We start from the raw sequence: 13873 nt of genomic DNA on the forward strand, positions 1-13873 counted from the left end.
TTTAAGAGTTTTCCACATTTTGTTATGATTCACACAGTCAAAGGCTTTAGTCGATGGAATAGAGGTAGATGTTTTTCTGGAATTCCCTTGCTTTCTCTATGATCCAATGAATGTTGGCAATTTGATCTCTGGTTCCTCTGCCTTTTCTACACCCAGCTTGAACATCTGGAAGTTCTTGGTTCACAAAATGCTGAAGCCTAGCTTGGAGGATTTTGTGTATAACCTTACTAGCATGAGATGAAAATGAGTGCGATCGTCCAGTGCTCTGAACATTCTTTAGTACTACGCTTCTTGGGAATTAGGATGAGGATTGACCTTTTCCAGTCTGTGGCCACTGCTGGGTTTTCCAAATTTGCTGAGATATTGAGTGCAACACTTTAATAACAACATCTTTTAGGATTTTAAATAACTGCTGGAATTCCATCACCTTCACTAGTATTTTATTGGCAATAGAGCTTTCTAAGGTTCAGTTGACTTCACACTCCAAAATGTCTGGCTCTGAGTGAGAGACTGCACCATCGTGGTTATCAAGGTCATTAAGATCTTTTTTGTACAGTTCTTCTGTGTGTTTTTTCTTCTTGATCTCGTCAGCTTCTATTAGGTCTTTACTGTTTCTGTCTTTTACTGTGCCCATCTTTGAATGAAATGTTCCTTTGATAACTCCAGTTTTCTTGAAGAGATCTTCAAGAAGTCTAGAGATTTCTTGAAGAGATCTCTAGTTACCCTTCCTGTTGTTTTCCTCTATTTCTTTGTTCATTGAAGAAGGCCTCTTTGCTATTGTCTGGAACTGTGGATTTCGTTTGGTATACCTTTCCCTTTCTCCCTTGCTTTTTGCTTTTCTTCTTTCCTCGGCTATTTGTAAAGCCTCCTCAGACAACCATTTTGCCTTCTTGCATTTCTTTTCCTTGGGGATGGTTTTGTTTGCTGTCTCCTGAACAATATTACAGACCTCTGCCCGTAGTTCTTCAGGTACTCTGTTTACTAGATCTAATCCATTGAATCTGTTTGTCACCTCCATTGTATATTCATAGCGGATTTGATCAATTACATAATTTGCAGCACCCATGTTCATTTTCAGTGGAAAATGAAAACATGATGTCCTTATTTAGAAATTATTAAGAAGATGAGGATGTTGAAAATACACCACTGAACCAAACACAAGACCGTTTTGAGTGTAGAAATCGTGCATAGGTCACACATTCATGAAACTGGGCCTATGCCTACAAGTTCACCAAATCTTTCCAACCAAGATGAGGTTGCTAACTCAACTTCGTGTTCCAGGATGGAATGGTCAAGTAATAGCTAATTACATTTCCTAATGCAATGAGTTTTCTTTTGATTACCAGTTCACTGTCAGGAAAATAATAGCATAAATGTAAGGTATGGTTGATGAGTGTCTACTCCTCTTCAACCGTGTGGTTAACTTTTTAGTGGTCTTTCTGCCCCTTGAAACAAGAGTTCAGTGGGCTTCCCAAAATGCCAGTGGTGGGGCCCTCTTTCCATTCTCTCATCTGACTATCTTGATTGTTACCAACTGCAGGGTAACTAAACTGTTCAACCACAAGAGAATGACTCATGGGAGCTGGAGAGGGGAAAGTGCACTTTTGGAATCTGCAGTCCTTAAAACACCAGCTGCTCGGTTTTGGATTGCAAGTTATTTGGCTATGAAATTCAGAGAAGACGTTTTCATTTTTGGAAATCTGAATTTTACAGACTTCTAGAGGAAAACAAGTCATGCAGTCTGTTTTTTTCTTAATTTTACCACAATTAAAAAAAAATACCAAACACATGTTTTCCCCATATCTTCACCCCCTAACAACCTAGAAAATCTCTTTCGAAGGACGTTGTATCACACTGCAGGAAGGGAAAGAATCTAGCTGAATGGGCTTGTCACCATAGAACATTCTCATTCGGGACTTCTAGGAAGGAAAGAGGTGGAAAATGAGCAAGATTAGCACTAGGCTTAGGTTTCCGAAGCACCCCCCGCCCCCCCAAAAAAATCAGAATCCATCATCATATATTAGAAATATCCTGTGCCAATTACTCTTCTGTTGTTCTGTATATCTGGAGAAGCTGGTCAAAGGCATCATATTTGGGCTCTCAGGGAAGCATGGAGGCATAATGATGGTTGGAGGGACCCCATCCACAAAGCATTCTCTCTGTGCATCTCCCTTCATGGATATAATGGCACCCCCTTTACTATCATGAGTTTTTCACTAAGGGAGCTGCCACTTAGCCTAGGGGCCATGTGCTCTCACTTCCCTCGAGTGGCTTCCTTTTCCTTATCACTCTGTAAGTCCACACCTGGACTCAATAATCCATCCCACCTTTCTACTCTTGTATGTTACTTGCACCACAGATTTTCCACTTGTGTTTTGTTTTAAATATTTGATATGATTATCCCTGGTCTATGCAACTGGGCTGGGAGATTCTTGAGGGCAAATGCCATGCATTTATTTTATTATTGCCTTCCCCACTGTACATAGCATTTTGCCGGTTACTCAGAAGACACTGTGCAGGAATGTGTTATTGATAGAATTACTGATTTTCCTACCCTGACCCACAATCTTAAAACTAGGCAATACATAATTTTCACAGGTGATTTTAAGAAAACCAACTGGAATCATCTAGTTAAAAAAAAATTCTTTTCATGTCAGGTCATAGATTCTAAACCCAGACTAACTTCTGTCGCCTCTTTAAGCTAATGATATGTTGCTTAACCTTCACAAATTAGTGGAATTGTGAGCTAATGAGAATTGATACTGTTGATTGCCTTTGAAATATTTATTTTTGTCACTTTCATTTCAGACACTTCTCCCTTGTAAGTTTGACATGAATGATGCAGAATTCACTTTCCCCATCTAATGCTTTCCTCAATATACAACTCTACCTTGTGGGGTCTGTTAATAAGGAAATAATTAAATGTAAACATGAGTCACAGGCTCTTCCTTTTCTGGAATGAGATACATATAAAACAAGGAAATATTGGGGGAACAGGTGGAAGGAAGATCCACTTCTCCCTTCAGTAGGATGATATAGCTAAAAATTCCATGACTAATCCATCACCAAAAGATTCCAAAAATATACACCACCAGAGCGAGAAAAGTCCTCCCACCTTCTGATGGGAAGCTCATTGGTTGTCCAGTGACTGAAGGTGTCTGGATAGACCGTAGTAAGTCCCAGAAGAGAAACCCATAGCCAGAAGGGAGGATCGTGGCTTCCTGTAGTGGTTACGGCTAGACACCAAAGAATCCAGACCTTTAGAGCTAACTTAGAGACCATCTGGTCCAACTGATTATGTCTGAATATTCTTACTAAAACAAGTTTGCAGTGTTGAGCATTGCCAAAAGAGTCAATTCATCTACAGGAAAATATGAAACATATTGCAGTGTAAGTGCACACTAGTGTTTTACCCAAAAACGAATAAAAAAGAAAAAGATGGGTTTCATTTTTCCATAATTTATGTGATTTGCAATTAAAGGAAAATTTCCAACTAGTAATATGTTGTCTCCCTTCCAATGTCAGTATGCCCAAAGCCTCATGACATATTGCAGCTTTTCCCAAATATCTGTGTATCTTAAGAACACTGTGTCAAGAGGCCTGATCCAAAGACTTGATTTATGTTGCTGCCTGACAGATGATGTCTGCAAGGCATGCCGTCTAAATGGACTGCACTCCAGCAGTTACCTTAATCATCAATTCTCAGAGAATTAATGACTACCATTCATCCCAATAATAGAAATCAAGGTCAGGGCCTCTTCCATGCTTTGTAATCTCATTAACTATGCACAGAAAGTACTTAGGTCACAAGCTCTGTAGAGCTCATAACTGAGTGAGTGGAGCTGCATCTTGTTTCCAGAGGGAGCCTCCTCTGAGCATACCCCTTGTTGTACAGGAGCAGTTGATGTCCTTATGTATGGAGTGGAAATGCCAGTAAAGGGAAGTGAGGCTATCTGCACCTGCCAAGAGTTTCAGATACTGGTTTTATGACAGTAAATGCCAATAGCACACTATTTGAATAAAGCCATTCCAGGCACTTCAGTGATGGGGCATCCATTTCTGCATTGTATACTCATTCAGATATTATGTAAGCCACTCCATCATTCCAGGACATTGTCGTAGAATTTAGTTTTCATTCTTTTATCTTGGTTTTTAGTTTTTATGCTACCTGCCCTAATAAAATGAAAATGAGCTTAAAAGAATTATCACCATACACATATTTAGAATGAAACTTTCATCTTAAAATCTCAAGCATGGTTTCCTAAGCTAAGTTTCACCAGGCAGTCCTTCACTTCTCATAATTCAAATTGCTTTCAGCCCCTTGTGGCTCAGCTAATAAAGAATCCACCCACAAGGCAGGAGACCTGGATTCGATCCCTGGGTTGGGAAGATTCCCTGGAGAAGGGAAAGGCTACCTACTCCAGTATTCTGGCCTGGAGAATTCCATGGACTGTATAGTCCATGGGGTTGCAAAAGTCGGACATGACTGAGCAACTTTCACTTTCACTTTGTCACATATTTCAAAAAGGGAGTAACCCCAAGTTTCCAAGTCATAGGCTTTGACATTTTTTATTGTTGTTTTCTCAACAGTTAAATAAGCATGATTATTAAAATTTTACAGCTGTTTCACATTGAAGCTGTAAAGAGTTAAAATAAGTGCCTAATACAGTGCCTGGAAATTAATAAATAGTAGCATAGTGTGCCTGTGTGTGTGTATGTGAAATCTTGTTTTGAAACATTTGGAGTTTTATGCCCAGTAAATTCTAAATGATGCACAGTAATGGTGGGGAGCAGAGGCATGAATAATTCAAAACAGCGAATCACCTAAATATCATTTGTATGTGTTTTGAAATGTATTTTTTAATTTCATTTCAAATGTGACTGTTTCTAATACCCAGAGAAGTTGCCTCAAAGGAATGACACTGCAATGTGAAGTCCTTGCTAAATGGGATCTGAAGAGCTGTCCAATTTTCCTGTTTTCTCCTCTCCCTGGTGCCCTCTTCTCCCCTTCCTTTCTCCTCCTTCCTTGCCTTTCAAAAGAGCTGCCTCAAAGAAACCGCTTCAAGCAAACCTCCTGCCTTTCACCCTCCTCTGGATCAGGGCCAGTGGTGAAACATTTACGACTCTATCCTTAGGGCAGCCTGCCCTCGCCAAATGAAAGCACCAGGCGCTCAGGGGGCACTCGAGTGGCGGGAGGAGTTGGTGAAGGTGAGAGAGGCAGTGTTGGGCTGTGTTAAGGACCCAGGCTGTGGCATCTGACAGTCTGGAATTCTAAACCCCGGTTAGCCTATGTGACTTTGGGCAGACCGCAGACTGTTTAATGCTCAGTTTCCTACGCTGTAAACATGCAATGATAACACTGTCAGGTAGCTCATAATTTATTGAAGATGAAGTTATATTTATTTTAACGTAGTTGTAAGTGTGTGTATGTGTGTGTGAGTGGTTCAGTGCGGATAATGCATCATATACAGAAGAGATCGATATTATGCTCATTTTCCTTTGGATAATTAACTCTCACTTGTAAGTTAGTGTTTTCCTATAGAGATTGTTGCAACACCTTTTTTGTGAAACCTCGGAAAAGGGAACAGGACTCTTGACCTCAGCTGGTGTCTCTATTTTCCATGAAACATACCTCTCTTTCCCAAATGAAGCTGTTTTCCCCTGATACTGCTCTGTAATAAGAAGTATTCCTTCTGTTTTAGCTGTGTTACAGGTTTGCCCCATGCAGACAGAATTTCAGCTGGTGCCAATACCCAAGCACATACATATCAATAGTGATGTCACTTTAAAATAACAGTAATAGAAAGAATGAATGAAGAGTTGATACTTACAGAGCAATTCTTAATGCCAAGGACTGTTTTAGTCTTTTTATGTATGATAACTCATTTAATTCTCAGAACCATCCTGTGAGTTCAACTATATTATTATCCTAATTTTACTTTTGAAATACAGAAAGTCAGAGAGGTCAGATAGTTGTTTAAAGGTCAGGACAGATAACAATATTACATAGTATGACCAGGGAGATCTTATCATTTATTGACTGATCCAGGATACTCTTGACCATGAAAGGATGCAAAAACAGGAATGAAAGTTCACTCTATTTATGATTGAAGGCCAGACACCTGGCAATACCCATATCATGCTACACAATTAGTAAATGAATGAGTTTTTATTACATTTCTGCTTGAGCACTATATTGTCCTAAGATTCTCAGATGATCATCAGTATGCTGTAAGTAAGTTGTTCTTAATTAAAGCCATCCATGCTTATGGTAAATAAAAATGTGTTTGAGCTTCCAACATGATGAGTTTCACTTCAGAGACACAGGCTCGGCCAATATTTTCATATGCTACCTATAACCTTTCACAACAGAAATATGATCAAGGTACTGGTCCATTAACTCTGATTGTCCTTCCTTACCATGGTCATTAGTTGATGTTCTGCCTTTCGCTGTATCTCAGACACAAGATTGAGAGTTTAAGGAACAGATATCCCTGGGGCATAATGAATGGTGAAGTGTGTCTTTGCCTCTTTATGCAGATGAAATCAATTCCTGATTTCCACAGGGAGTGCAACAAGTCCTTGACAGGCAGTTTCCCCGCTGGGCTCCTGTCTTGAAGGGGAAAAGGAAAAGAAACAGGTTTCTATATGGTCAGCATCTTGAGGGCATGCATAAAGACATCATGCACTACTGATATCTGACCCCAAAAATAGTTAACCTCTAGGAACTCAGACATTGACATTGAACACAAGTCAACCTGTTAGAAAATCTATATCCCCACAAACCTGGCTCTCCCCATGCATATAAATAAATGATGACAAAATGAATTGTCATTGTTTTAAAGAGACATATACCATATTCCATTAATTGTAATACACATTTTTCATATTTTAACATTTCAAAAATTAGAGAACATGCTATGTCAAATGGAGTTACCGTTTCAATGCTAGAGGGTTTTTTTTTTTTTCTATTTTTCTGTGGTTCATAAAAGACAGGTGTATCTTACTGGAATTTTAAATTTGATGAACTACATTATATACCAGATGTTAACAAGATTTTAGCACCACTTGCACTGAATCAGAAAGAATAAGTAATAGTTGAAAGCTGCATCAGCCTTTAACCTTAATAGTTGGGTAGGAAGTTGGTCATAACTTCTTCATCAGCTGGATAATTCCCATATAAGTATTTCTTCCCTTTCCTGTGTTCTCCTCTTAGTAAAATAGAAGAGGGTAGATATAAGTTCTCTGCATAGAAGTTAAATAAGCAAGGTAACAGTATACAGCCTTCACGTACTCCTTTTCCTATTTGGAACCAGTCTATTCCATGTCCAGTTCTAACTGTTGCTTCCTGACCTGCATATAGGTTTCTCAAGAGGCAGATCAGGTGGTCTGGTATTCCCATCTCTTTCAAAATTTTCCACAGTTTCTTGTGATCCACAGAGTCAAAGGCTTTGGCATAGTCAATAAAGCAGAAATAGATGTTTTTCTGGAACTCTCTTGCTTTTTCCATGATCCTGTGGATATTGGCAATTTGATCTCTGGTTCCTCTGCCTTTTCAAAAACCAGCTTGAACATCTGGAAGTTCACAGTTCACGTATTGCTGAAGCCTGGTTTGGAGAATTTTGAGCATTACTTTACTAGCATATGAGATGAGTGCAATTGTGTGGTAGTTTGAGCATTCTTTGGCATTGCCTTTCTTTGGGATTGGAATGAAAACTGACCTTTTCCAGTCCTATGGCCACTGCTGAGTTTTCCAAATTCAAGGAGATCCAACCAGTCCATCCTAAAGATCAGCCGTGGGTGTTCATTGGAAGGACTGATGCTGAAGCTGAAACTCCAATACTTTGGCCACCTGATGTGAAGAGTTGACTCATTGGAAAAGACTCTGATGCTGGGAGGGATTGGGGGCAGGAGGAGAAGGGGACAACAGAGGATAAGATGGCTGGATGGCATCACCGACTCAATGGACATGAGTTTGAGTGAACTCCGGGAGTTGGTGATGGACAGGGAGGCCTGGCATGCTGCGATTCATGGGGTCACAAGGAGTCAGACATGACTGAGCAACTGAACTGAACTGAGATATATGTTCCCAGGTTTATTATGTTTTTCTAAACTGTATTTTTGTCTCTAGAGTATGAGCTCTTTGGGTACTGTATTCTACATCCTTGGTTCTAAATTTTTTGTACGTATTGGAATTTCTTGAGGAGCTTCTTAAAAATCCATTATCCTCCCCTTCTTCCTAAACATTCTGATTCACAAGGTCTAGGATGAGACTCAAAGAGCTTTATTTTTAATCCTAGGGTGATTATAATTTGCCTCAAAGTTTGAGAACCTCTGGTGCATGTGTTTGGAATTGGCCCGTCACTGAATTTAGCCTTGACTGTAGAAACTCTGCTAAGTGCTAAGTCACTTCAGTCGTGTCTGACTCTGTGCGACCCCATAGACGGAAGCCCACCAGGCTCCCCTGTCCCTGGGACTCTCCAGGCAAGAACACTGGAGTGGGTTGCCATTTCCTTCTCCAATGCTTGAAAGTGAAAAGTGAAAGGGAAGTTGCTCAGTCGTTTCCGACTCTTAGCTACCTCATGGTCTCAGCTATATGCACAGGGATGCATTTGATAGAAAAGACTGTAGTCTCGAGAGACTGACAAAAGGCAGAATTCTGATGTCCTGTTGTTTCCTATGCTGCAGGCACTCAAAGGTAGAACTTGTACTGGTAATGGCCCTGATACCTGTTTCTGTTTGGGATGTTTTTGTAGCTGTGCCACATAAAATTGGACGCATCATTGATGGGAGTCCCGCAGATCGCTGTGCAAAGCTAAAAGTGGGAGACCGGATCTTAGCGGTGAACGGCCAGTCTATCATCAACATGCCTCATGCAGACATCGTGAAGCTCATCAAGGATGCGGGTCTTAGCGTCACCCTTCGCATCATCCCTCAGGAGGGTGAGTGCCTGAGCTGGGGTCCCGGAGCTCACCTAGCTGCAGTCAGGGGTATCAGAATGTCCAAAGTTGCTATCCAATATTGAAAAAGTAACACTCTGAGGCAACCCATAACCTATTTACTCATTACTTGATTCCAAGATAAGCTATATGGTGTTACAGATAACTAGTGTGAATCCCAAGGCACCGGGTTATTCACTCAATTCCCTTTGGTCCCTGGAGTACTGTTTTTATGGTTATATTAAGCCAGAACCCATTCAACAGAGATGATAGAGTTACAAATCTGCAGGAAAAAAAAAATATATATATATATATATCCATGTTAACACTTAAGCTCTGGAGGATTCTTCAAAGTCAGATTGATTTTGAAAAGCTTGAGGAAGTTTTGTGGTATAAAGAGAGCTCATTTAGAAAATGTTGCATCTGATAAGAATTTTAAATTCCCACCTAGCCTTTTAAATTTCTCTGTACAAGGACTCCCCCCTGAGGCTTGAGGAGTCATAAGCATCACAACCTACAGCCATGCCGTAAAGAGCAACGAAATTCTGAGCATCAATTCACCATCAGTTCACTATTTCCAGACACAGTGGGTTCATGACTAGTTTGAGGCTGCTGACTCAGTACTGATACTTGAGGATTCAGTCTTCGGAGCTCACTGGTGATTGGACCACAGTGTCCCACATGGAGAGGGATGCGCTCAGCCGCCTTGGACCCCTCTGGTTTCCTCCGTCTCCTGATTTCATCTGGGACTATCTAACAAGCAGGCATCAAGTAGCCACCTGACTTTAAATAATGAAACAGCTGTCCTCAGCAGAGGTGATCTCGTCCCACCAGGGGGCATTTGGAGATGCCTGGAGACCTTATTGGTTGTCATGTCTGGGGTGGGGATGCTACTGCTCTCCAGTGGGGAAAGGACAAGAATGCTTCTCCGTACTCATCCTACAGAGCACACGACAGCCCACCACAGCCTGGAATCATCTGGCTCCAAGTATCCACGGTGCCAAGGCTGATACAGGTGGAAAACAAATTTTTAAATGTAGGGTGGGAGCAAAGAAAAAGGAAAGTGGTTTATAAAGGAACACTAATATATCACTTTTTTATCACCCAGGGAAAAAAATAACCATTTTAACCTGTTATATGCAGACAACATTATGTATAAAATATTCAGTAGAAGTTAACTTCAAGCAAAATTGGTTGCAAAAACCTGATTTGGTTTTCCCTTTTCCTGTATGAAATATGTCTCTCCTGCTCTTAGTCCAACATAGAGAAATACTTTCAGATAAAAATTTGATGCTATAACAAGAAAGACCAAGAAGCAGTTTTAACAAAGAACAACTTATTAACTTTCCTGTGTCAAATGCTCTTTCTGGAGAACCATGGAGTACAGAGAGGGTTATTAGGAAATAAGACTAACAAGGAACTGAAAAACGGATTGTGAAAAGCGTTTTGTTTTCTTGTGGTTAATTCCTTAGGGATTAGGATACTGGTAGGACTTCTCATTACAACCAAAATGTAATGGCTAAAACGCTTTGCTTCAGCAAGTAATGATAGAACAAGTAGAATATGTTTTAGAGTCCTTTGAATTATTTTTCGTAGTTTTAATACTTTTTATTGTAATCTTTTCTTCTGACAAAAGATGAGAGATTCTTGTTCATAACCTTGTTCAGCAGCCTTATCATTTATGAAAGAATACTAATTATAGGAGGGTATTAGAACTTGCTAAGTTTAAGCTGTTATCTTAAAGCCTAACAGAAACTAGAAGAACCATAGCCTTGAGTCATGTGAGCAGGCAGAGGAACCATCTCTGGCCACCTCTTGCCCTTTATCACATGCCAACCTGACTTCATTTGCCTCTTTGGTTTCCCACTGCAGAACTCAACAGCCCCGCTTCAGCACCCAGCTCAGAGAAGCAGAGCCCCCTGGCCCAGCAGCACAGCCCCCTGGCCCAACAGAGTCCTCTGGCCCAGCCCAGCCCGGCCACGCCCAACAGTCCCATCGCCCAGCCAGCTCCGCCTCAGCCTCTTCAGCCTCAAGGACATGAAAATAGGTAAAGTTTCCTCTGTTTTTTCTAATTCTGAATAGTGAGGGAAGTATAAGGAGAGAGTTTGGGACAGGACAGAACGCAGGCAGGAGAAAGATTTTCAAAAAGTAAAAATTACCACGTGCACCTTTGTGTGATTTAAAGATTGTGTATATGTTATAAACATAGTTTCGTTAGCAAATGTAGATGTTTGTCCTTCACAATAAGAGAAGCTTTCCTGAGTAAACAGTGCATGGTTGCAGATAAGTAAGGGGTTAACTAGCTGAAGAACACATTAAAGAGAGTAAGATAGACAGTATTCAGTAGCATACAGTAAGGCCCTTTGGCAAGAGGGAGCATGCAAGCATGAGAGAGGAAATAAGGCCAGTGTAGGGGGTGAGGAAGCGGGAACATAGGTTGGGGGGACCCACCCTAAAGGGTCCTGTAGACATGTTATAGATTCTGATCTTTATCTTAAGTGTAGCGAAGAAGTTTTTGCAGGGTTTTAAGCTTAGGACTGACATCCTTGGATTAGCTTTGCAAGACTATCTCTCAGTTGGCCCCTTAGAGAGCAGACTGGAGGCTGATCAAGATGAACATGGTTAGATGTGGCTACCAAGTCCACCAAGTCACTGATGGCCCAGAGAATAACGGTGGCATGGAGGAGGAAATGCTGAAGAATTTGTGAGCACGAATATAAGTTAGTCTTTTCACTGCATTTTACCTTATGTCCACCTACCCACAGTCTGATGAGATCCTTCCGTCTCACATCATGAACAAATGTGATCAGGTGCTGTGAACTTCCAGAATAAAAGGATGCCATAGAAAATCAATGCCGTCTTCCTATTGAGACTTGTGTGTAACAGGGAGCCTGAATTAGGTGGAGCCATTAAAGACAGAGATGAGGACATGCTCCCATGTTGTTTTCACCCTTTCAAAGGAGAAAAATAGAACAACCCATAGGAATATCTCTGAAAACAAAACCCTCACTGGTCCTTTCCATGATTCTAATGTTTTCTGAACATCTGCTACCCATCTCCTGCCTCCCCTGTTAGTGAAGATGAAGTGAGACCCAGTTTTTGAGTCCCAGAACTCTCTAGGTTTATCACTCAGAATGTTGCAAAGCAAATATTTTCCTTGTGCCACAAGTGTTCTTTCCATGAAGCCCAGTCCTATTCTGATTTCTCCCATTTCCTTTCTTAGAGAAGTAAATGTCTGTTGTCCTCTGCTGTTTATGGTTTTAATATAGTCCAGAGAAGAACAAAGACTAAGCCCCAAAAAGTAAATGATACAGAGGCAAGAATCTGAGAGTCCATAAGAGGATTGTGTCCTGGGTGCCTCGGTAATAAGTCCCCGATGTGCTTGCTTTCACCGTGCATGCTTTGGACAGATCACACTGACTTTCCCCAGGATTCATTTTAGACTTGGGAGGAGGGATCCAAGTGCTCCTGCAGTTTCTGAGCCAGCTTCAGACGCCGCTGCTTCTTGGCTCTGCCTCTGTCAATTAGCTTCCCAGACACAATTCCATCTTCCCTTTGTGGATTGGACTTGCTGGAATCAGGCTCTTGCTTCTGGCCTGGGGGTGGGTAATCTCATCGCTGGAGTGTAATAGTTCAGTGGGGAGAATGGCACTGGGGAGAGGCCACTACCCTGTTCCCATCAGCTACTAGTTTCAACAGGGACTCAGCCCCTGTGACAGAAACAGCGGCCTTTGGATGTTTTGTCTGTTTGTTTTTTGTCTGACTTCAGGATAAAATATTTCCTAACTCTGGAATTAACAGATTGATCCAATTTGTTTTATAGATTACTAACAGATATACCCAGGATTCTTAGCTGTTTTTGCTTCAGTAATAGTAAATGTCTCGAATGTGCCCATTCCAATTCTAGGGCCCTTTTCCTGAGACTCACGTTTCCTGGCTTAACTTTTTGATTGCTAGTAGGCAGATCTTTTTCCAAATGAATGAAATAATTCTAAAATCTTACAGAACCGTTTTTCTAGAACCATTTTTCTAGCTTCATTTCAAGATGTTCATGGTGTCAGAGAGAAACTCTGCCTTTTTCTAGATCAGGCTACAGATGTCTGCAAGGCAACTTGTATGCCAAGCACAGTATGAATTTCCTATTAGTTCGTTTGTACAAGTGCCCACCTACATGTCAAATTGAGCCAGTTTCCATGTTAAAGTGAGATAAAATAAAAGGACAATCTGCTTGCAAATTTTCTTATATGAGTTAGAAGAAGTGAATATTTTACCCTATCTTATTTACTCTTGAATTGGCTTTCTCCTGACATGCTGCACACCTCTATTCACTTCTCTCTTAACATCTTTTGGTGTGTGCTCAGGAAACAAAATAATTTTGATATGAACATAAGAAAAACATTGTTCAAGGAGAAGCATTTTTTGCAAACAACAAAGAGCCCTTGTGTAATATATTCAAAAACTAAGTATAAATAGCAGAGTTCACCTTCCCAGCAAAAGCAATCATTATTTACATGTCTTAAATATCAAGGTCAGTGGAAAGCATTAGAAATTGACTTCTTTCAGAGACTTTGTAAACTCGATGCTGAAGGCTGGAAGCAATTCTTGAAAGGCCCACATGAGGCAAAATCCCACCATAATATCCCCTGCTACAAGAGCAGCATTTTTTGATTCTGGAACTTATACCATAAACTTCTCCTAGAATTTACCATTAGCAGTCTGGTTTTATCAACTCTAAAGTCTCTTTAATAATGTAATTACTAGCTACAAAGAGTTACACTAGTATACAACCTACAAAGGTTATCCTTTCACAAGTAAGGGAACTATCATCAGTAAGAGAAATATCAATAACCTCAGATATACAGATGACACCACCCTTATGGCAGAAAGTGAAGAAGAACTAAAGAACCTCTTGATGAAAGTGAAAGAGGAGAGTG

The 13873-nt window shown here is 40.6% G+C and overlaps 1 protein-coding gene across 14 annotated transcripts in view; it reads left to right on the forward strand.

Moving 5' to 3' along the window:
• Positions 1 to 13873, forward strand: part of MAGI2 (membrane associated guanylate kinase, WW and PDZ domain containing 2) — a 1467480-nt gene that overhangs the window by 1313145 nt on the left and 140462 nt on the right. For all 14 annotated transcript variants that reach the window (XM_059886037.1, XM_059886041.1, XM_059886040.1 and 11 more), the window contains 2 exons: positions 8757 to 8942; positions 10812 to 10986. In XM_059886037.1, the coding sequence (XP_059742020.1) occupies positions 8757 to 8942; positions 10812 to 10986 (361 nt within the window). The remainder of the gene's footprint in view (positions 1 to 8756; positions 8943 to 10811; positions 10987 to 13873) is intronic.

This window comes from Bos taurus, chromosome 4 (genome assembly GCF_002263795.3).
Source record: "Bos taurus isolate L1 Dominette 01449 registration number 42190680 breed Hereford chromosome 4, ARS-UCD2.0, whole genome shotgun sequence".
NCBI lineage: Eukaryota > Metazoa > Chordata > Mammalia > Artiodactyla > Bovidae > Bos > Bos taurus.